This window comes from Galleria mellonella, unplaced genomic scaffold (assembly GCF_026898425.1).
Source record: "Galleria mellonella isolate WM207_F2 unplaced genomic scaffold, CSIRO_AGI_GalMel_v1 utg35, whole genome shotgun sequence".
NCBI classification, from domain to species: Eukaryota; Metazoa; Arthropoda; class Insecta; order Lepidoptera; family Pyralidae; genus Galleria; species Galleria mellonella.
This window is the reverse complement of record NW_026442082.1, coordinates 2092225-2115264: the sequence shown is the minus strand read 5'-3', so window position 1 is coordinate 2115264 and position 23040 is coordinate 2092225. Positions and strand designations below refer to the sequence as shown.

Here is a 23040-nt window from a genome sequence, read left to right as displayed (position 1 = left end):
TTTTACAACACAGGGGGCAAACGAGCATGCGGCTCACCTGATGGTAAGTGACTTGATTCATTATAAACAAACAACGTGACACGGGATTATTGTATATTAAAAATAAAGATCTTTCACTGATTTACTTAAAAAATGTCTATGATATTGAAAATATCTTTCTGTGTTCCTAAATCGACAAGTTACAAACAACGTTGCCAGTACGGTATCAAGATAACCACTGCTATTGAAAGTGAATCTGTATTGTCTGTTCTGATAAAAAAAAAGAAGTATTATCACAAACTTTCTTACTCTCTCTGATTGGTTGCTCTAGCTGGTACTTTTTTTCTTTTCTAGGGATCTTCAATTAAATTCATAAACCCTCTAATTTTATAACGAACAAATAACCATAGTATTCTTTAGTAGCAGAAATTTTGGAAAAAGATCTAAGTTCTTAATCATTTATTATAGATACGCAATAAATAAACCATATTATTATATTTAATTATTAGTATTAATACTTGATTGTTACTAAAATCATAATATCTGCATCAATAGTGGAATGGGATATTCGAAAACAAAAATACCTAATATTAAAAAAAAAAACTTTTCTTCGGTCATAGTGACATAGATGAAAAGTTTACTCACATAAGACCCTACAAGAGTTTGTTGTATTAATTTACTTATTAAAAATGTAACAATCAAATTTAAAACTAATGTCATGTGATCCCAGCATAGCATAGAATAATAGAATAGATGTTATGAAAGGCATCTAAAGGAACTTAATGATAGAGGAATGGGTAGCAGCATCCCTTTTAACACTTCTTTACATGATTTTTTTTATTGGTGAAATAAATCAAGGTGATATAATTCGTGTTCAAAATTAAAGGAAAAATGGTTAAAAAAAAAACATTACAGCTATTTTTTTTTCTGCAATGGACATTAAAAAGGTATCCAGACATGATCAACTTAAAGTGACGAAGTATGATTAAATTTATATAATTTTCGGTCATTCAGTGTTATGATGGAAATTTCCACTATTATGCAAAGAAGGATTAAAATATCTTTAAAAACGTAACTGCGATTGCCAATCCGCCTGCGTGGCAACTACTGGCAAAACTCATTTTATGGGAAAAGTTATATTCAGCAGTGGACAGTTCATGGCTGAATTGATGATACCTATTGTATCATTATAATTTCAAATTTAAACCCTTATATACTTTCACAAATTTTCACTGAAGTTATATTTTTAATTAGTTGCATGGTATTTAGATAACTCCTTCTACAGTATCATTGAATCAGTATTATCATTCATCTTAGTTTCGCATTGTGATGATATTTTTATGGCGTAATTAAGAGTATAAATGTTAAAATTGCTCGGTTACGAAGATAAATAAAGGAGATACGCTATACCGTACAGAGAAAACTATATTATTTACAAAGTTATACAATGTTTCACAAATAAACCGTTACAGTTGCTTTTAGTATTTTCGACTTCCAACAAGGCATAAAAGATCTATTTCAAGAGCAAGTTAACGCGTGTGGACTTCGTGGTTGACACAGTGTATACTGTGACACCTGTTTATATGTTTTCTAAACAGATGTGTCATCACAAATTGCAATTAATCTATACTTATAATAAATCTGTAGAAAGGTCAATTCTGTACATGAAATATATTTCCAAAATAACTATCAAGGGGTGATTAACATAGTGACCGATATTGATGCCAAAAATGCAATCAGTAAAATTTTTGTCTGTATGTCTGTATGCTCGTTATAGAAACAAAAACTACTCGACGGATTTTAACGAAACTTGGTACATTTATTCTTCATACTCCTGGACAGGTTAGGTATATTGGTTATAAGGTAATCATAATTACCTTAATTTCAAATTTATTATAATAATATAATAAATTTATTAGACATTACGGAACCCTGGTGATAATAAAAAATGTTACTAATCTGTCTTCAGCTAAGACAATGAGTGAAAGTAAAAGTTCACTTTTACTTAGATTAAGTATTTATCGAAATATTTTCTCGCAAAAGAAATTGCCAATATAAAGCCACAAAATAGAGTTTTCCTTTATTGAATTATAGCTTAATAAAAAAAAAATACACAGACACGGAACCCTGCTAATACATACCTATCTTGGCTAGTTTGCCAACTGACTTAAAAATGGACAAGTTTCAAAATTTCGGCTGTATATTTTTTTTCTACGCAGGTATATTACGTAATTGCTTTACCAATTCTGAATTGACTTTCATGATTCTTTCAATCAAAAGTATTTACTACCACGTCAATTCTTTAATTATTTTTCCAAAAATTAAAGTCAGTTTTGTTTAAAGCAAAACTTTATTAATATATGAAAATTAAGTTCTATCATTGTGCGAAATTTTAATTAAAATATAATTTTGAAAAAATTTACTATACAATTAAATATACATATTTTAAATATACAACATCAAATTCTATTATTATATTCAACTTATAATTATTAATTGTTAAGAGTTTAAACAACAATACAATTACGGATTAAAATTTATGATTAAATTTCATTTATAATGAATGTAAAGTGTATTTAAGAATAATAAAGTAAGTATATTAATTTATATTATATATATATATATATATTATATTATATATATATATATATATATATATATATATATATATATATATATATATATATATATAAAATTGTCAACTTTTTACAGATAATAAAAATAGACTAACTAAATAGCTACCGTTTTATCTCGACCAGTCTTCACGCATGCGTAATCCATATAATAAACGTAATTGACAGAAGCTTTCGCTAAAATTATTTTAGAAATAAATTTACACAGTTATATATCTAAATGTAGGAGCACTTGATAGTACATGTTCCATGCTATGTTCATACAAGGAGATAGTTACAAACATTTTTTACTTAGCTCTATTTTAGCGAATTACTCCGAGGCCCTTAGTATTAGATTGGATACAATACTTGTAATAATGCTGCAGAAACTGGGCAGTCATAGATTCTAGCAATGTCTAAGATAAATCGAAGTGATAGAAATAATTTCTTGTTAATTCTAATGGCATTTAAAAAAAGAATGATGCAGTATATATGTTTGACCCAAAAAACTTAATCTTCAGTAAAAACAAGTGAATAAGACAAAATCGCAAGAAAAGGTTTGATCACAATGTACTTATAGCCTAAATTGTTGGATTTAAGTTGTAAGTACTTTGCCATATCCATATAGTACCTGAAGATCGTCACTCAACTTTCTTTAGGTCGATAAAAACTATATCACATAACCTATTGGTTGCGATTACAATAAATCAATAACATCGTAGGTAATGTCTGCGACAGTAAAAAAAAGACTTCAAACCACCGTATACTTTTCCATTTGTTTACTTTTCGAAAGCGACTCTAGTTTCGCCGCTAACAATGGCACCAAAACTTATTTTGTTCGTTTTACCATTTCTCGATCTATCGTTGTCTTATTTTAGTTTTCTTATGACTATAAATAAATCGCGCTGTCGACAGATAAATCAGTACAGTTTAACGTACGAAATGTTTACCATCCAATAAACGAAGCGGACTTTGTGAAGTGTAAAAGTGACAAAATGTATAAGAAAAGTGTTCTTGTTGTATGCATAGTGATATTGTGTTACTCGGATACCGCTAAAGGACTTATCGAAGATGGAAGTCAGCCAAACACAATTGCTCCCGTGAAAGAGAGCAAAAACGTTTCCAGCAGTGAAAGAACTGGCAGATTTCTGCATAAGGACTGCAGTAGTATTTTGAGTGCTAAGTGCTTGAAAATTCACGTGCTATCATTCCTGGAGGATCTGAGTTCTCGGGATGAACTTAATTTATTACCCGGATTGAGTATTGTTAAGGAAAATCACACATCCAATACTCTGAGTCCAGAGGAAATGGCCGCAGAGTTGTCTCGCCAATTCCCTGGGAAACCAGAGGAAAAACTCAACCGGTACCTACTCTATCGCCTTCAAGACTACTTGGATGGGCATTCATTGAGGTACAAACTACTCGATCCTCAGACTTCGAAGGAAGCTATGAGTATGGCGAAAGGAGATAGAGAAGCCATGGGAAGGAAGTCTGGAGGGGGAGGACTTGGTGGGGGTGGTAAAGGCGGTGGTGGAGCCTTACTTGCGGCCGCTTTGATGATGAAAGGTAAATTATTACTTAAATATACATATATCGAAAAAGGAATTAGATAAATTATTTCAAGTATTAAATTATTTATTAGTCAGACAGGCATGTAAAATTTCCATTTTTTTTTAATTTGAATCGATTATTCATATTCCCAAATTAGTAAACTGTAAATATTAAGAAAAGATTAACTAAATAATTGATCAAAATTAAAAAGTTTGTAGACGTTCAGTTTATTATACAGAACAATATTGAAGATTTTCTTTAGACGCATCCGTCAGTATTTTAAATAGGATACATTCACCCATATTATATATCCATTTATTACCAATCATTTATATATACGTACTGAAATATTTTTTAGGTTCAATATTAATATAATGATACACTTTCATTATTCTATGCTAAATACTTAATCCTTTGTATATAAAATCCATTATTTACAGTTCAGCGTATCTTTATATGTAACTTTTGAATAGGCATGTGAAACTTCGGTTTTATATTCAAAGATATAACAAGATACTAAAGATTTTTTTCAATTTTATTTTTACATTTGTCCCTTTAGTGTTATTGATACCAAATTATTTTTTAGGTGCTATGGCTGCAGCCGCATTGGGAGCATTGGGATTATTAGCTGGTAAAGCTTTAATGACCGCCCTGATGTCACTATTGCTGTCAGCATTGGTTGGCCTCAAAGGCCACGGAGGCCACAAATCAACTACATACGAAATCATCACCAAACCTGAGATCTCTCATCATCACTCCCACAGTCACGAGGAACATCACGAACACGAACATGGTCACCATGGCGGATATAGAAGAGCCTATGATGTAAACTACAATACTTACATGCCTTATGATACTACAAGTAATAGTAGCTAATACCATAGATGTTACTGCAATTTATTTATTTCATTAATTTTAAGTAATTTATTTCTTTTCTGTTAGATTTATTTAATAATGTCTATGTGTGCTCCAAGAAACCGAATGTTACTCTTTTTTGATAGTAGTCATCGATTGGAACTCTCGAGTTGTATGTAATGATAACGATGTAAGATTAGGAAATTATCAAACTTGACTAATAGTTAAGCCTTTTCAATCAAGATCCAAATACATCTTTGGAATTAGTTAAAGGACTTTAGTAAATGTATCTAATAATGGATCCTAAGTTTGGTTTCGTGAGTCTTTGTAATTACAAGAAGTGGTAACATCGAATTGGTCTACTAATTGAACTGGTACGTGGATTGCTTCTAAACCCATCGATTTTGGGCTCAATTTAGTCTATTTTAGATGTACAAACATTATAATTTATTTATTTATTTATTTATTTATAAATTATTTGTTGTTATTGCATGTTTATTTATTGCAGTCTATTGGGTAGACGTGTTAAAGTTTATTTCCTCTCTTCGTGTATTTATTTATAACAAATAATTATTTAATTCATTTTATAAAAAATCGAATATATTTATTATATTTCTTATATCTTTACCACGCATTTTTACAAGCACTTTAAAATTGATAATTTATTTTTTCATTTTATTTGATAATTGTATTCTACCTTAAAACTAATTGCTTTCCGTCTTATATTATTACTTAGATTCATATTACTTTTTTAATTATATCTTTTTTCTTGATCTCTATTTTTTAAATATCTGCTTAATATTTATAAATTTATATGCGGTATGTATAACTGTGATATTCTTTAAGCTTCTAAATACTACACCAAATATATTTTTACGTTATTTTATTTATACTTTTACACTATAGTTTCTCGTTGTAAATCGATATGTAAAAATTTAAACCCTAATAGCATTGAGATATTTAATTGACAACCCTATTTACTTTTATGAAAAATATAATTATCTTTAATGCCTATGTTTTCTTTTCACCTCTAAGTAATACTTAATCCTTTAATATAAATGTCGAAGTGTAAGTAAGTGTGTAAGTAAGAGTTAATTACTTGGAAAATTGAAAATTAATACTCTCCCACTAAAACCACGTGGGTGCCGTAAGAGACGACTAAGGGGTCTTAACGGTCGAAGAATGGGCAGCAGCGTTCGTCTTAAAATATCGCCAAAACTTAACTGCGCTTGCTAACCCGCCTGCCAAACATAACAACAACTGACAAAACCCTCCTTATGGGCGATGCCTATGTTCAGCAGTGGACAGTTAACGGCTGAAATAGTAATAATAATAAACAAAAATACAAGAAATATATACATACATAGTGACTGACAAAAAAATCTAAATTTGACATAAATTAAAAAAGACACTAAGAATTAGATTACATTGACTAGTGGTATAAATTTTTTATGAATAAGATACGATTATCTCTTCATTTATCTATATCTAAACAAACAGAAAGATGCTTGTAAGATTTCCTTTAGATCTGCAATTTATTCACCGCAATAATTTACTGTTTACTTACTTTAAACTATAAAATTATACGTTTTCACCCTTCGCTCTTCACTCCTAACCTTGAATCCTAGAAAACAAAAGATAATAAATAACCTTCACCCAGTGCTTGGTTTTTCATTTTATTTCCTTCGCCGATTGTTACATGACTTGAACATGATTTTAGACAAATTTATCGTTGAACTAGTATTAATTGCAATTGTTGATTCGTTAGTCATTGGCAAAGAAAATAAACAATTAGTGAAATCAGAAAAAGACAATCATAATGTGACAGATGTGCAAAATGAAACTAATTTATCGAATATCTTTGATGGAGTATATACAGAATGTTTTCTCCACCTATCGTATTCCTGTTTGCAAAGAAAAACGTTATGTTACTTGAAGGAATTAAACAAGTTAAGTGAAGTACCTATATTAGGGGATTATGTGAAATTTGGTAAGTAGATAATTATAGCAGTAAATAATAACAATGGTTTGACTTCTATTTTTTTTTTTACTTTTATTTAAACAATGGCATATTACATATTCTATGTTACTTAAAGACGAATTAAAAGATTCTATGTTAGCTGAACTTAAACCAGAAATTTTTGAACACCTCTGTAAATTATTACATAATTCTTCTCTTTCCGTTAAGGAAAGAGATAAAGTTTTGTTTGAAAATTAAAATAGATACATACCTGAAAAAGGTAAAAGCCCTTAAAATAATATTAAAAAAAAAAATAAGTCTTCATTTTTCGAAATCGGGCAACTATTTAATGTTTAGATATTAGTTATAATAACATCGTAGATATTCACACAAATTGCTAAAATTATAACAATATCTCGAAAACATTCAATTTTATTCGTCAAGAATTTATCTTATAAAATATTTTGATCACTATCAATTTAATACAGACATTGAAATTGTTAATGATCGTGTTTTTTTTTTTTATTGTACAAGTATTTTTCTAAAAAAAAATATTAAAATTGAATTATTTTTAGTAAAACTTAACACCACTGAAAACGATAGCAGCTATCAATCAGAGGAATTGTCTGATGATGAAAACTCTGAAGAACTATCCTTTATGATAGATAAAGCAGTGGATCAATTCTTTAATAACCACATCATGAAATTCAATGCGTTGGGTAGAAATCTGTCATTTTCAAATACAGGTATGTATTATATTAGATTAATATAATGAACACAAATACCTTGATTGCACACTAAGTTAAATTAAAAAAGAGTGAACGACAGTGATTTGAAATCTAATCAACGGCAAAATTTTCCAATTAATTCTGTAATTATCATAAACAGACAAAAGTATACTCACTTCTTGCATGTTCAATTCCGATAAATTATGCTTAGCAATAATAAACATAGCAAATATAACATCTCTGAAACTCTATCATACGACCACAGACCAGAGGGAGACTTTGTACAACAGTCGTCTGCATGAGTATCTCTGTCCCAATCGTGTTTCTACCGTGAAGCACAAATTCATATTTATAAACGACGGTTACCATTGCATTAGATGGGCCGTCAGCTCATTTGCCATCCTAAGTGTCACAAAAAAATCTTCATTTATAATCGTAAGCACATTTTGCTATGGCTACTTCATTACAGTAAACCGCTAAACCGCAAAACTCATATATTTTTATGTAAATAATGATCACAAATAAGTTAATTAATGTTACAGAAGAATTTGTTGGTAGAAAGAAACGGAAAGGTGGCGGTGGTGGAGACAGTGGTGGTGGACACGAGGAGTTCTTTAAGAAGAAAATGATGATGATGGCTATGATGTGTATGAAGATGAAATTTATGATGGTAACTATGACACTAATTCTTTTTGAAAATAATAAAAAAAGTAACGTCTTGAAGTATTTTTCAAGATCCTCATGTATAACATGAACATTTTTATATATTTTTAATTTGCAAAAGATGCTTTTTTAATTATATAGCACTATCATACCTACTTGTACAACAATTAGTCCATTACCTTAAGGTTGTCTTGAAAAGATTACTCTCAGCAATAAGACCGCCTTACTGTATTTATACAATTGTATCGTTGTGTTTGTAAATTGTCTTGCTTATTTCCTATATTGTACAATGCAAATAAAGTATACTCAAGTATACTTATATAATTGATATATATCAGAAAGGTACACATAACATAAGTATTAGTAAAAATATATTGTAATTTATTATAACAAATAAAAGTGAAATGAAATATAAAGTGAACTAGATATTTAATATAAATACATCATATCAAATGAAGAGAATGAAAAATCAAAATAAAACTCGATGCCTCAAATGAAACGCCATTAAATAAAGCCATCTTATAAAAATGCAAGCATTATAATAGTAGGCTAATGGTCCACTTATGACAACAAATCTTTGTCCAGGCTTGTTTCTGGCAAGAAACATTAGTAGAATCTTATAACGATAATGACGGGATTTAAACTCATCTTTTATTTAGTCTATTAAGATATAAATATAATTGTGTTTCAGATGATGCCTGCAATGATGGGAATGATGGGCATGATGTCATTTAAAGGAATGATGTTCAGTATGATGTCGTTCATGTTATCAAAGGTGAATTTCAGTTTTTATAAGCAATCAAAATAAGAGCACGAATTTATGATATTAAGTGAATTGGGTTTATTAATGAGAAATCCAATAAAATGTGAAATAAAAACGTTGAAAATACATTTAATCTCTTATTGTCTCTAAAAGCAGTAGGTGTTTCAGACTAAAACCTGCACTTATATTGCAAAATGTAACTGAGGAATTTATTGCTATTAAATATAACAGATAAATTAGTAAAGAGATTTGTGAACCATATCAGCGTCATAAAACTAAAGAAAGGCGTTAAAATTAAAGAAGATTACCTACTTTAATTTGCACTATTTTTAATATTAGTATTTTATAGTACATATTATGCTTTCATAAATGTACGTATATATTTTGTTGATTACTAGATTAAGTAATATTGTACATTCTTATCCATTTTACATATTCAATTCTGTATTTTTGTGATTTAGATGATGCTTTTAATGAAACTTCTGGAGAAAAAAGGCGGCGGCTTCGGAGGTGGCGGAGGTGGAGGGGGCGACGGCGTAAGTAAATAATGATAAAATATAATTTTTAATTTATATTAAAAGATAAGCTCCAAGTGCTTTTAAATTAAGAATTGGTTACGACACAAACTTGAGAGTATAAAATTAATATGTAGTATAAAAGCCTGTCGCACATTTATGAGCAATTGCTCATAAGAGCTACTTGAAACTTGATTATGTATCTATTTACCATAGCACAAGACCATCAAAAATTGTGCATGTTTTTTTTCTGACAAAATGTTCAATTTCACTAGTAGAACATCTCCTACAAATATAATTATAATATGATAAATCTTTTAAATGCAAAATTTAATTAATCTATTTAAGATGAATGTTTGAATGAGAGCATTTGGTATTCCATGGTTTCTGTCTATCTCAATGGAAATCAGGCTTGAGGTATATTCTTATTAATGTAATAAATCTGAAAGTGAGTTTGTTACCTTATAGTGCCTTAATAGCTTAACCAATCAATATGAGATTTAGTAAACATGTATTATATAGGATGGATGGATGTATGGGGAAGGATATAGGCTGAGTTTTATCCTAGTCCGTAAACATGTCTCTTGTAATACAGTCGAAGTCGCAGTTAAAAGCTAGTATGTAATAAATAAATAAATTATTAAAGAGTTCGCTAAAAATAAATGCATTTTTAGGGTTGGGCCGCTGGTGGCGGAGGCGGCGGAGCTTGGATGCCAGCAGGTATTATACCAATATAACTAAATACTTATAGTAATATCGATATAAAATATATAAAAGATCGTTTCAATGCAGGTGGCCAAGACTACGGAGGCGGCGGTGGTTATGACGCAAACGGACAGTGGCAAAGTCGATCTATAATAGAAAAGGAATATGCAGATATTGAAAATAAACCTGTAATATCATACGTTATACCAACCATCAGCTACAATAACAAGCCAATTCTTGCTCACAAGGATAATTATGAAACTATTAAGAATAACGGTGTAGATAAAGTGAAATCGAGAAAGAAAAGAGGAATAATAGACGTAATACAAAATGCTTATTTATATTGGATTAACAGCATATTAGGAAATAGCATTAAAAGAAGACTAAATTATCCAAGATACAAATTAATAAATGGCGTAAGATATGTGTATTATCCAAATAAAACAGGTCATAAGTTGAAAACACCATTGCCCCCTAACAGCAATTCTATTAAAAATAATGAAGAATTTAAACCTATAATAATAGTAGATGACTTTAATAAAGGAGAAACAGTCGAAGGTGCAGTAGTAAGCAGAATGAATAGAAAGAAATTTAACAAAATGAAAGATACATTAAATGATACTATAGAAGATAATCCTTGGCAATGACTATATTATTTAGTTAAATTCTATGTTTTGGAAAACATAGTGGACCCGGACTTTAAATCTTTTTTGTTTTTTTAGAAAATTGTAAGTTGCTAGATAATACATATAGTTTAAAGAATGTTGTGTAAGAATTTGTTTGGTATCTAAAATAGATTAATGTACGAATAAGTAAACTAGGTATAATAGTTAATAATAATACATAAAGAATATGGTATAACGATTGAGTCAATAAACTATTTATACAAATTATAAATGATGCTTATTTTACAAATCTATATCTCTCATTAATTATAATATTTTATATAAAAAAATTGATTCAAATTAGATATTTCAATAATTTACCTTTCTATTCCATTTACCTTACTGTGGCATTATTGTTTATTGTATAAATAACTGATAATGTTATTTTATTGTTACCTTACTCGCTTTTGGCCACAACAAAATAACAGTGTTTTGCTCTTTAGCAATTATTTCTTTCAAAGCAATAAACTTAGTTGTGACCATTTTGTGTGATTTAAATATAAACCGTTTTGTTACACACGCACGAATAGAAAAAATATGTTTCTTCTTCATATTTATCTGCTTTGCATACCAGTACATATTTGTAAGCCTGTTTGCCCTTTTCAGCAAGATGTAATTAATTACGAATAACAATAGGAAAACAAACCTTTAAACTAAAATTAAACTAAACATTTTTAAAATGAAAAATACCTATCCATTTTTTGATTCGGTACCTACATTTTTTAATACTCGGGTATTGGTCGATTTTGAAGCGCTATTTCTCTAATCTATCCTACCACCACACACATATATTTATTTTATTTATATTATATATAGGATGGTTTCGCAAAAGCACTATTCTAGGATCATAATCTAAATGTATACTATTTTTACTTTACTTTACTTACATTTATTACAAATTTAATCCATATTACTCCTGAAAGATTTCACAACAAATTATTTTTAATAACGCCATCTCTTGGTACAGATAAAAATTAAATCCTTTATGAAAAGTAATGCGCTTCCGTATGAAAGCATGTTGGTTAAAAGTATCCAGTTGCTTTCAATTAAGCAATATGAATATAGATGGAGCTGTATTATAATTTTAATACAGAATTAAATTGTTTTTGAAATTCTATTTACTTTGGTTAGGAAAAGATTATTTTGTTCCATTAAATAAAATTATCATTACGATAAGATTACAAAAAAAATTTAAACGTTATTCATATACCTAGAAAGTAATTGATTATTTTAAATATTAAATTTTTATCCCATATTGTCTAGTGGTTAGGATACCTGGCTCTCACCCAGGAGGCCCGGGTTCAATTCCCGGTATGGGAATATCTTTTTGCAATTTTCTCAACATATCGTTTTCATTTTTCATTCCTCGTCTACCAGTTTATACCGATAGCAGAAACGGTGATTGCATTTCCATTCCATTATTTTAATTACTATTCTTACATAACAATATTGTAAATGTAAAAATGAACATATTACTTCAACATTAAATAATTGATATAAGAATAGAAAAATAATGCAATATGAAAATGAGTTTGTGTGTTTGTTATCTCTTCTTGTCGTAACGGCTTATTCAGTCATCTTGTAATAATTGGATACATAACAATTGGTATAGAGGTACTATATGCGATAGATAAAGACAGATTACTTTCTGCCCGGTCACGTGGGCGAAATCGCAGGTAAAAGCTAAAAAGTAACATTTTTACATAAAATTTATAAAAGTGGTACTAAAACATTTATTACTTTACCTTTTTGCTACCTCAAAGGAGCGAGCCCATTTTCAATCCCCCTACAGGAATAAAGTATCAAAATATTTTTAAAAATTATATATTTTATTAGTTTGTAATATATTTACTATATTTTACTTAACATTTGCAATCGGTAGCGTCATATGATTCGGCGATTAAGCTGACCGACACCCAAAGAAGGTTGTGCTGTCGCTTTCGAAAGCTAATGGACAGGTTGCACAGAAAATGATTATCTGATGATTAACGCTTAACGTAATAATCTACTTTCCTTTCGTAAACTAGGTAGTTACTGCTGATATTATAAAGGAAAATGTTTGGATATTTCGTATTCAATCCTACCAGAGGTATTATTATACTAAATCACACTTACATGGGTGAGCGAATTTAAATATAACTTAATTATTTAGATACACCATGTTCTATATGAACACACACAATAGTTTTTATATTAATTACGTAGTTATAAAATAAATTGTTGACAAATATGTAGATTCAAAAATACCATCATATTTTTATCTCCAAATCGATAACTTTAGTTTGATATTAAAAAATATTGTTATTGTATTAATACTTTGGCTACTACCAAATTAAAAATTAGATAATATTTATATCGGAATCAGTTTTATTGTATATTAATTAATATTCATATATCCCGACGAATCGAGCACGTGAAATAGTGAGTGGTCACATTAATCGAAAAATTGGAAACACCAAAACCGATAACGAACTTCTTCAGTTTCAAGACACATTCTAAAACATCGCCCCATTAAACAAAAATAATCTAAAGGAGTTTTGTTTAGAGTGTTGTAATGTAAAAGCCGTAGTAGTTTTTTTTTTTTAGTATTAAATGAGTTTTAATTAGTAAAAGAAATAAATATTTAAATAAAAATACGTTAAACTAAACTCAATAATTATAGGCCTTGTATTATTATGCTGATAACTTTGTGTACTACCTACTAGTATCAACATTATTAAACACATAATCCTTAAATATACATTAAACACATTAAATTTTTTTATTAAGATACAATATTTGTATGCAATGTATATTTCATTGAATAAATTAAACTACTAGTTAAAGACCAGTTTACCCATTCTGTAGTCATTGCTCCATGGTTGCGGTCAAAGACCTAGATCTTCACCTTGCTCTTGAATGCGCTTTGGCAGTTTTTAAAGATGGGCAGTTTTATTTATAAATTTATCGATAAGAAATTAAATTATTTATTAATTTTTTTTTCAACTTTGGTGTAATTTAAAAATGCTAAGAATCATATTTGTTTATCACTTATAATTACAATATGGATTTTTTTATAAAAAAAGAAATATAAAATAAATCTATTGTAATACTATAAAGAGGTAATATTTGATTTGTTATATGTCGCATGTTTGTAATAGATAAACACAAAAAATACTCAACCTAAAAAATTCTTTCGCCTATAACTATATTTTCATCAAGTTACATAGGTAGGTATTATTAACGAAAATTTTATCTACCTCTGTGAAGCCAGGCGAAATTCACAGTACCCACTTCAAATATCAAAAACAAAAAAAATGTATCTTGTTTAAGACCTATTCGTGTATTGACGATTTACAACACCATCTCAAACCATCACCATCAAAAACAGATATTTATTTATTTATTTTATTTCCTTGTTTACATGTCTTTACAGGATACATCCTAATTCGTATGGTACTACAAACAACATTGGTTGGATTTTACTATAGCAAATAGTAAACGTTCCAATCCTTGTAAATTCTGTCAGAGAACATATAAAGAGATCAGTACCTCTATTCGAAATATTATTTAATAAAACAAGTGCTCTAATTAAAGGAGCGTTTGATACGGTAAACAACTCATGACATAAGAATATTTGTCTTGCACAAAAAATGTTATGTAAGTCAATACTTTCAACCTTTCCCCTTAAAGTAAAATTTTACTTTATTTAAAATTATTTAAATAATTTAATAAGTTAAATCTATCGATATCGAGAAATTCGCAACTGTCCATCGAGGCGAAGTGCGATAGAGAGGCATTCACACTGTCCCTCTCACCCGGCTCCTCACTAGAGATAAGTCAGTGAGCTAGTGTTGTTCTCTCGTGTTGCATGTATACCAATTCATTGAGTGACCTTTATTTTCACGTAAACAAATAGTTTGTGAATGTGTGTTACCTTCTGCTATCGGGTATGGAATGACGAAAATTAAGGTAATTAATTTTTTTATTTCAATCAATCTATGGTTTTAACGTATTTAGATACTCGCCTATTTTAATTAGATAAATTGGTTCGATTTCAACATCAGTAAGCTTATGTATTTATACTTCTTTTTTTAAGGTTTATTATGAATTAGAAAGTGACGTTTGGAATGTGGGTGAAGTAAGACATGTAAAATAATCTGCAAATAGGAAATAAAAGTAGATAAGGATAGCAGCATTTAGAACTCTACTTTTCCTGTCTACCCTGTAGTGAACAAGCTTGAAGATAGATAGAAAATCTTGTCATTACTGCAATGATCATTATTGATATTAATGTAAATGGAATAATTAAATAGGTATAGACCGATACCCAGTTTTTACTAGAACCATAATTTGTATCCGGAATCCGGTATCATAGTAATTACTTGCACGTAGTGTATAAATAGATGTAAACTATATATTTTATTTTAATTACATGTAGTTTAATAAATATTACACGATAACCAAATAATAAGGATGGGAGGAGGGCTGTGAAACCTGTATATATTTACCGGTATGTTTCAGTCTCAAAAAGGGTTTTTATACTCGAAGGATCTGAAGAGATTCTGTTTGAGGGACTCATCCCCTCAGTGCATGGAGGACTTATTATTCCAAACTCTACCTAATAGAACCGGTATTTCATCATTATCATGTCAAATTTTAAGTGTTAACTGCGGAACATAGGCCTCCCCCATAAGAAGGAATTTGCCAGCCCGCTCGTTAAGCGGATTGGCAACCGCAGTTAGGCTTTTGGTGATGTTTTAAGAGAGACGCTGCTGTCTATCCTTTGAGCATTAAGTTTCCCTAGTCTTCTCTTACCATACCCACGGAAAAGGAAGAAATGGTCCATTTTATGCCGTGATCACATGACTTCTACCTTTTCCAAGCACCATCCTAATAATAGAGTTACTGGATGCTCAGTGCTAGTAGTTTCAAGTCATCCATGTAAAGAAGGTAAGACACTGGTGTTCCTCCTCTCCGATACTGAATAATTTTAATTATAATCTACTTGACTGTGAAAACCTCCAAATTGCTTTTGTTGTTGTATCAGCCGTTAACTGAACATTCCCCCCCACCCCCCTTTAAAGGGTGGAATACCATAGTTGCCATGCTTGGCAGGCGAGTTGGCAACTGCAGTTTGACTTTTGGAGATACTTAAACGCTGCTGCGCTGCCCATCTCTCTACCATAAGCTCCCTTAGTCGCCTTCCACGATACCCACGGGAAAGGAAGGGGTGGCGTATTCTATGCTGGGACCACCTACACGACACCGACTGCCTTTAAGAGACCGCAATGAATAATTATTAGAATCAAAATGTTGTAATGTATTTTTACAGTAACCAAAGTTAGTTGGTGTCTTTTTTTTATGGTTGATAATGGAATGGTAACCCCGCCTGCACTAACGGTATACGCTGGCAGGGCACCAATGAGAGATGATACGTGAGAATGAAAAGGCAGGTCAGTTAGCCCATCGTGATGAATACACTTGGAATTCAGAACGATGGTTTCCAGGGGGAACCACGGGAAGGTCGATTACTAATTACTAATTATTAATCCCTTCCCCCCGGTGGGTGTCTTTAGGAAAATAATCCAATATGCACTAGCACTTAACTCCATGATACCCAAGATATTGTCGTCGTAAACACCATCATCATATCAGGCGTTATTTGTCCACTGCTAAATATAGGACTCCCCCTATTGGGGAGTTTTGCCAATAGCTGCCACGTTTAGCAGGCAGGTTTTTTTTAATGGATGATAATGGAATGGCAACCTTGCCTGCGCTAACGGTATACGCTGGCGAGGCACCTGTGAGGGATGATAGCTGAGAATGAAACTAGGTCAGTTAGCTCATTGTGACGGATCCGACAAGAATTAATCACGAGAGGAAACCGCGTGAAGGTCGTCCGGACAGGGTATATTGCTAGAAATGGGATTAATGTCCCCGTTACTAACAATCCCTCTCCCCTTTGGCAAGCAGGTTAGCAACCGCAGATAGGCTTTGGTGGTGAGTTAGAAGAGCACTCTTAGTCGCTTCACAAGACACTTACCTAAAAGAAAAGGATGGGCCATTCTATGCCGGGACCACACAGCTAAACACCATATTGCATGCTTATTAGTTTCATTGGAAAACTGGTAACACCAAATTAATGACCTATAGATATAAAAACAACTATGAGCATAATAAATTAATAACGTCATTGGCCCTTCTCTAACGCAATGCAAACACTTATAACTCGTGAGTGGCGACTCTCAAACTATAAAGTGTTTTTCCTCTCGTTAAAATAATTAACATAATTAATTTATAAAATAGATGCCCTAAAACATCACACGAACTGATTATCCTACTTTCAAATGATTGACATAGATTTTATGTTATTCAAAGTAGAGTTGGCACAAAGGACAACCTTTGTAAACCCTTTTTTATATTAAACCGTAGATTATTGGTTCCAGTTTCAGCAGTGCTAAAAATAATATCTCAATTAAAATTGTATCTATCTGTAATCTAAAAAATAAAGCACAAGTATACCTAATACCCCCTATAGGGGGAAAGGGATTATTAGGTAATGCGAACCACTAGGCTCATTGATAGCAATATACCCTAACAAGTCGACCTCCACGTGCTTCCCCCTGGGAAACTTTTTGCTGAATTCCAAGTGTATTTATTCATCACGATGGGCTAACTGACCTGTCTTTTCATTCTCACCTATCATTCCTCACTGGTGCCTGGCCTGCGTATACCGTCAACCCAGATGGGGTTACCATTCCATTGTGATCCATTAAAAAAAATACCCCCTATACTCTTACTCAGCAGTGGATAGTTACCAGCTGATATCATGTTGATGATACTAAATATTTTTATCTCTAATTGCTATTATGCATTTAAACTGAAGTTCGGTTCAGTACATATCAAACCGTTCTTGCGTTCTTGTAATCTATTTTAGAGATATATTTTAAAGCATAATATTATAATAGCAAAATGTTTAGTACATTTATATAATTATAATATAATTCTGATAATTATGCTATAATATGTGTATAATGTAATCTTTTTTAATCAACTTCAAAAAGATGATTCTCAATACAGTCGCTTTTTATGTTTATTACCTCATAACTTCGTCAGTTACAAACCAAATTGGAAAATTCTTTTTTTATCTGAAAGGATATACTTTCAGATTGGTTCCACAGAAATGTTATCAAAAATTAAAAAAAAAAAAAAACATTTGTAGTTCTTTTTTCAATTCAAAATAACTAATTTTACTACAATTAATGTCGATTAAATAAGTAAATAAATATTAGAAACTGTGGAAATTCACATTTATACAAACTTTCATAATATTTGATGAGTTTAACCTTTGTTGAGTTTCGATTTCGAATTAATGAATGAGTGCCAATCCAACCACGCATGCCAATCTGCCTGCCAAGCATGGCGACTACTGGCAAAACCTCCCAAAGGGGAGGCTTATGTTCAGCAGTGGACAGTTAAAGGCTGATATGATATAATGATTTGAAAGATAGAAAAGAAAACAAAGAAATAAATACTGTCTTTTTCTTAATAAATAGAAAAGTACTCAACGAGCTAGCCCGTCAAGTAAAAGCCTAATTTCTCTTAGCGACGTCTCATTTTATGAGAACGCCGCACCACAATCTGGTCAACCGAAAGTTATAATATGCTCATTAATAATTGACGTGCTATCGTGCTACATGAGATTTTTCATGCTTCGTATAATTAAATTGATTAATTAATGAAATTACTGTCAGAGTGCAGTCAGATGTTTTCACTGATGTTCTTCCGAGTGATAAATAGTCAATACATCGATATTTGTTGTTTTCGAGTAGACATCGCTTGAAAAAGTTATATCTTAACAAATGGATTTTAGAAGTAGGAATTCTTCCACGCTTTGGAATCAACGTTCAACAGCAGTATTTCCGAACTGATACGACATCGTAACTTTCAACTCTTTTTTAAAAGGCATGCAGTACTCCTGCAATTCCTTTAGTGTTTCGAGTGCTCATGAGCGGCGGTATTCACTTATCATCAGGCTCGTTTACCCCCTATGTTTTTTGTGGTTAAAAAAAACCATGAAATAAACTACTTCTAGTTGGTATATTAAGAGAAAACTTAGCTGTTTTTAAGTTAGACCTTTAAGAATACTACTATGAAAACCGTATCTAATTTAACATATAAGCAATATATATAATATAATAAGCAAAACAGTAGTTTTTGTGTGATGCTGGAACAAATATACAGACAAGCAGCCAGAGAGAAAAATAAAATTTCTTAACATTACTGTTTTGACATTACTCTTAAGACCCCTTATATTATTTTTTGTTAAATATCTTTATGTACAGGCATCGTCTGTTTACAATTTTGTATATTCTTTATTTTACTAAAACATACAGTAAAAAATAAAGGTAAAAAAATAAATTAGAAAAAATGTAAGCTAAAGTGATGTTATTTCTAAAAGAGATTTAATTCAACCTAAAACAATAACATAGGAAGTAATGAACAGCCAGCAATAGTGCAAAACATAAATCTAAACAACAATAATTATTTACATAATTAATCATTATACTCGTATCTATATTTGAACAATACATTTCTAGTTAACCGGGCAATATGAAGGTAAAACGTCATATTGCCTAACAGTGTAAAATATATTCTTCTGTATTTTTTTACATAAATCTTTCAGATAATCAGTTATAGATGATTTATATAATATATAATTTCATTACATTTGTATTATTTTAAATTCGATTAAGTGTTAGATTCTGTTAGCATTATTTGTTATCAACGAGAAAGTGAATTAACTAGGAATACCGCATATTACATATTTAACAGATGAAAAAATCGTACAGTAATTTTAAACATAAGGTTTAACAGCCTTGTGCTTAAATATTATAAGACATGTAATAGTATTACTTATCGTAATAATTTACAATGGCAACCCACTACTTGTCACAAATTTTCCTATCTGTCATTCAGTGTAATGAAAATAGATTGTACTCTCTTCTGTCAATCGTATGTATCTGTTTTATGATCTCCCAATGAATAGTGTTTAAATCGTGTCGTTTCCCTTGTTTTTATAATTGCAATAACTTTGAAATACTCAAACGCAATTAAAAATGAGATTAGCAGATATAAACTGAAGACAATGGCTGTATAGGCTTAGTTCTTTTGCCTTCCCTATGTATAAAGGAAAACGAAACAAAAAAAAATAAGTAACCCGCGCAAGCACCATGTCACAACACCTTCTATTATCGGAAGTTTAGAATACATTTGATACTAGATTATAAGACCGGTCATCTGGATGTGCAATCATTAAGAGCGATTACAAATATCTAGATCAAAACTCTCCTGCATTTATCCACTCAAGTGCAACTGTACAATCGTGGTATACTTTTTTGTAATGAAATGCAATAGAGTGTAGATACAACTAGTTCCAATTTTAAACTTTAATTTAGTTTCTTATGGTTACAAAATTCTAAAAGTATATGTATTGATGATGTTCTGTATTGGAAATCAGGGTTAATAGATAATTTACTAATATATACATGTATAATAAAATTATGACTGGACGATGGTCTGTACATGGATGATATTTAAGAAAAATAGATATCAAAACAATATTTTTTAATAATTTTATCTGTCTATTTGTTCGGGCATCACGTAAACTACTGTACCAAATTGGATACAGGTTCACAGTTGTATTCCCTATAGGTACTTATATATATATTAACATAAAACTAGTGTATACTTTAAGCTATCTAGAAGTAGTCTAATTTGATTTTCCTACTTTTGAAATAACGCATATGAAGTGGCAGACAAAATTAATAATGAAATTATATATTGGGTATAACTGTTTTATTTGTTTTGTCTTAAATTTAATGAAAGAAGTAATGTTACAAGATAATGGTTATAAAATACAAAAACAATGGCACTTAGCTTGTATAGAATTGCTTTTGTGTTGGCCGTAACTATGAGCGCTATCTGGACTACGTTCTAATGAAGCTTAAGAACTACAAAAGCTTGTTTTTAATAGTATTTTTAGTTTTATGACATGTCTACAACTGGTCAAGTTGGGGTTTGTTTTATTTTATTGTTACGATTATTATATAAAACAATTTCAACCTCTGATATATCGCGCGCCTAGCTGTTTAGTTGCTATAAAATATTTAATTTTTTAAAAACAATAAAAAAGAATCTTAATTTTTTATTGTTTCTCCATCGATGTTACTTTAGAAAAATAAATAACTAATATAAAATAAATATTTCATTTTTCTCCTCTTAAAATTTAACATTAAATTTAAATTATGTGAAACAAGCTACAATAAAAAGTAATAATTTTGGGAAAAATTTATAGTTACACTAAGGTTAACTGTACAGATTTTTGTATTGCAATAACAAAATAAGAAAACAATTTTATAAATTTTACACTTATCATCACATAGAGATGAACAACTAGAAATACCTGAACAAAATAGCTCGGCTGCACCTTAATATGTGGAAAGGTAGCGTGACTGCAAGTATACCGGTTTCCAAAACCGAAAGTCTCAGTGAGCGGCCTTCTTACCAAATTATAAATATGCTATCGTCGTTTTACGCTATCCTTGTCTGACGTCATAACTCGGGTCGGAAGAGAAAGTGTCCCAAATGGCCCTTTTGTGTTAACAAGCACGAGTGAGACCTGGGCGCTGGATTTGGTTTTACTTTTACGTGAGCTAGACGCTAGGTTAATATCTGATAATCCCACTCGCAGAAAGTTCGCCATTATGCTCATATTTTTTAACAATAACAAAATGTTATTATTCAAATAAGGAATATATATTGACCTTTTATAATGAATATAATCTATACAATGTAGTAGGTACGAGATAAACAACAGGTTATATAAAGCCCATAAAAGTCCTTAAACCAGAATTTATAGATACAACAAAACATTTGATCATATCAATTTTGATTATTAAATCGATGTTTACTTTAAAAAATCTTACTGAGTGTTGATTTTATTTTTAACCAATTTCAAAATGAAGCAGGTTTGCAATTCTGTTGTATTTTTTGTCTATTACCTCATTACTGAGTCATTTTATCAAAATAGTTTTTTTTTTTTACAGCACAGGGGGCAAACGAGCATGCGGCTCACCTGATGGTAAGTGACTACCGCCGCCCATGGTCACCCACAACACCTACGGCATTGCAGGTGTGCTGCTGGCCGTATTTCAGTATTTTAGTTTTTAAATAAAAATAACTGGTTTTGCCAATCGGAAGTCTTTTATTTTTTGTGGGAAACAATTTTAAATTATTTAATGAAAATTGCTAAAATATCGGTTGTTAGTTTCCACTGTATATAGCATAAATATAAAATATAGTATTTTGTGATCATCATCATAGTGTGTTGATTAATAAAATAAACAAAAACAAGCGTTGATTAGCACATGGTGAAATTTGAAATTATCTTTCACTTGTAGGCTTCCATAGATTAAAATTATCGTTAAATTTTATGGGACGCTAACCGGTTTCACCATACAGTGGCATTGAGAAAAATACATAAAATTTATGAGAGACTAAGAGATTAATGAATAATATCGTTTGCAAAAACAATTCTCATAATCGGTTTAAAACGGACGAAGACATCGCATAACATATATACGAAAAAATAGAAAAACTACTGACGCAATGAGAAACTCATCCATTCGGATAATTTGTCTTTCGTGTGATTACTAACGCCAAATATTAAATATATCGTGTTTACTCAGTAACTCAGTGTAGAATGACCTCAGATCCATTGCAAGGGATTTTAGTTGTTTGTAGCATGATTATGTAATGGTAAATTTTATATGCGCTGACTGTATATATGGAGTGAGTATATGAGTATGTAATACAGGTATTCTTATACCTATCTCAGGCACCAGTCTCTCACAGTTATATTTATAATTTGATTACTTTAATATAAGCATGTCTCATTGTATCTCACTGTGATAAATTGTAAACAGAAAATAAATCTATTTATTATTATTTATTATTCGTATGAGATACCGGTAGGTGATGATAAGCAAGTATGAAGTCAA

General features: G+C 30.4%; 2 protein-coding genes and 1 non-coding gene across 4 annotated transcripts in view; all 3 read left to right on the top strand.

Annotated features, from left to right (window-relative positions):
- The first annotated feature begins 3393 nt into the window (after positions 1 to 3393).
- Positions 3394 to 5140, top strand: LOC113514515 (uncharacterized). The gene is made up of 2 exons (XM_031908341.2): positions 3394 to 4157; positions 4729 to 5140. The coding sequence occupies exons 1-2, from the start codon at positions 3587 to 3589 to the stop codon at positions 5016 to 5018; spliced, it is 861 nt and encodes a 286-aa protein (XP_031764201.2). The 5' UTR covers positions 3394 to 3586; the 3' UTR covers positions 5019 to 5140.
- A 7104-nt stretch (positions 5141 to 12244) lies between these two features.
- Positions 12245 to 12316, top strand: Trnae-cuc (transfer RNA glutamic acid (anticodon CUC)). The gene has a single exon. It is a non-coding gene; the product is annotated as a tRNA-Glu (tRNA).
- A 2518-nt stretch (positions 12317 to 14834) lies between these two features.
- The window catches only part of LOC113514516 (uncharacterized), a 50842-nt gene continuing 42636 nt past the window's right edge, over positions 14835 to 23040 (top strand). The window contains exons 1-2 of one of the 2 annotated variants that reach the window (XM_052896895.1): positions 14835 to 14947; positions 22087 to 22121. The gene's annotated coding sequence lies outside the window, so the exon portion shown is untranslated. The remainder of the gene's footprint in view (positions 14948 to 22086; positions 22122 to 23040) is intronic. The other variant, XM_026898606.3, reaches the window with a different exon arrangement.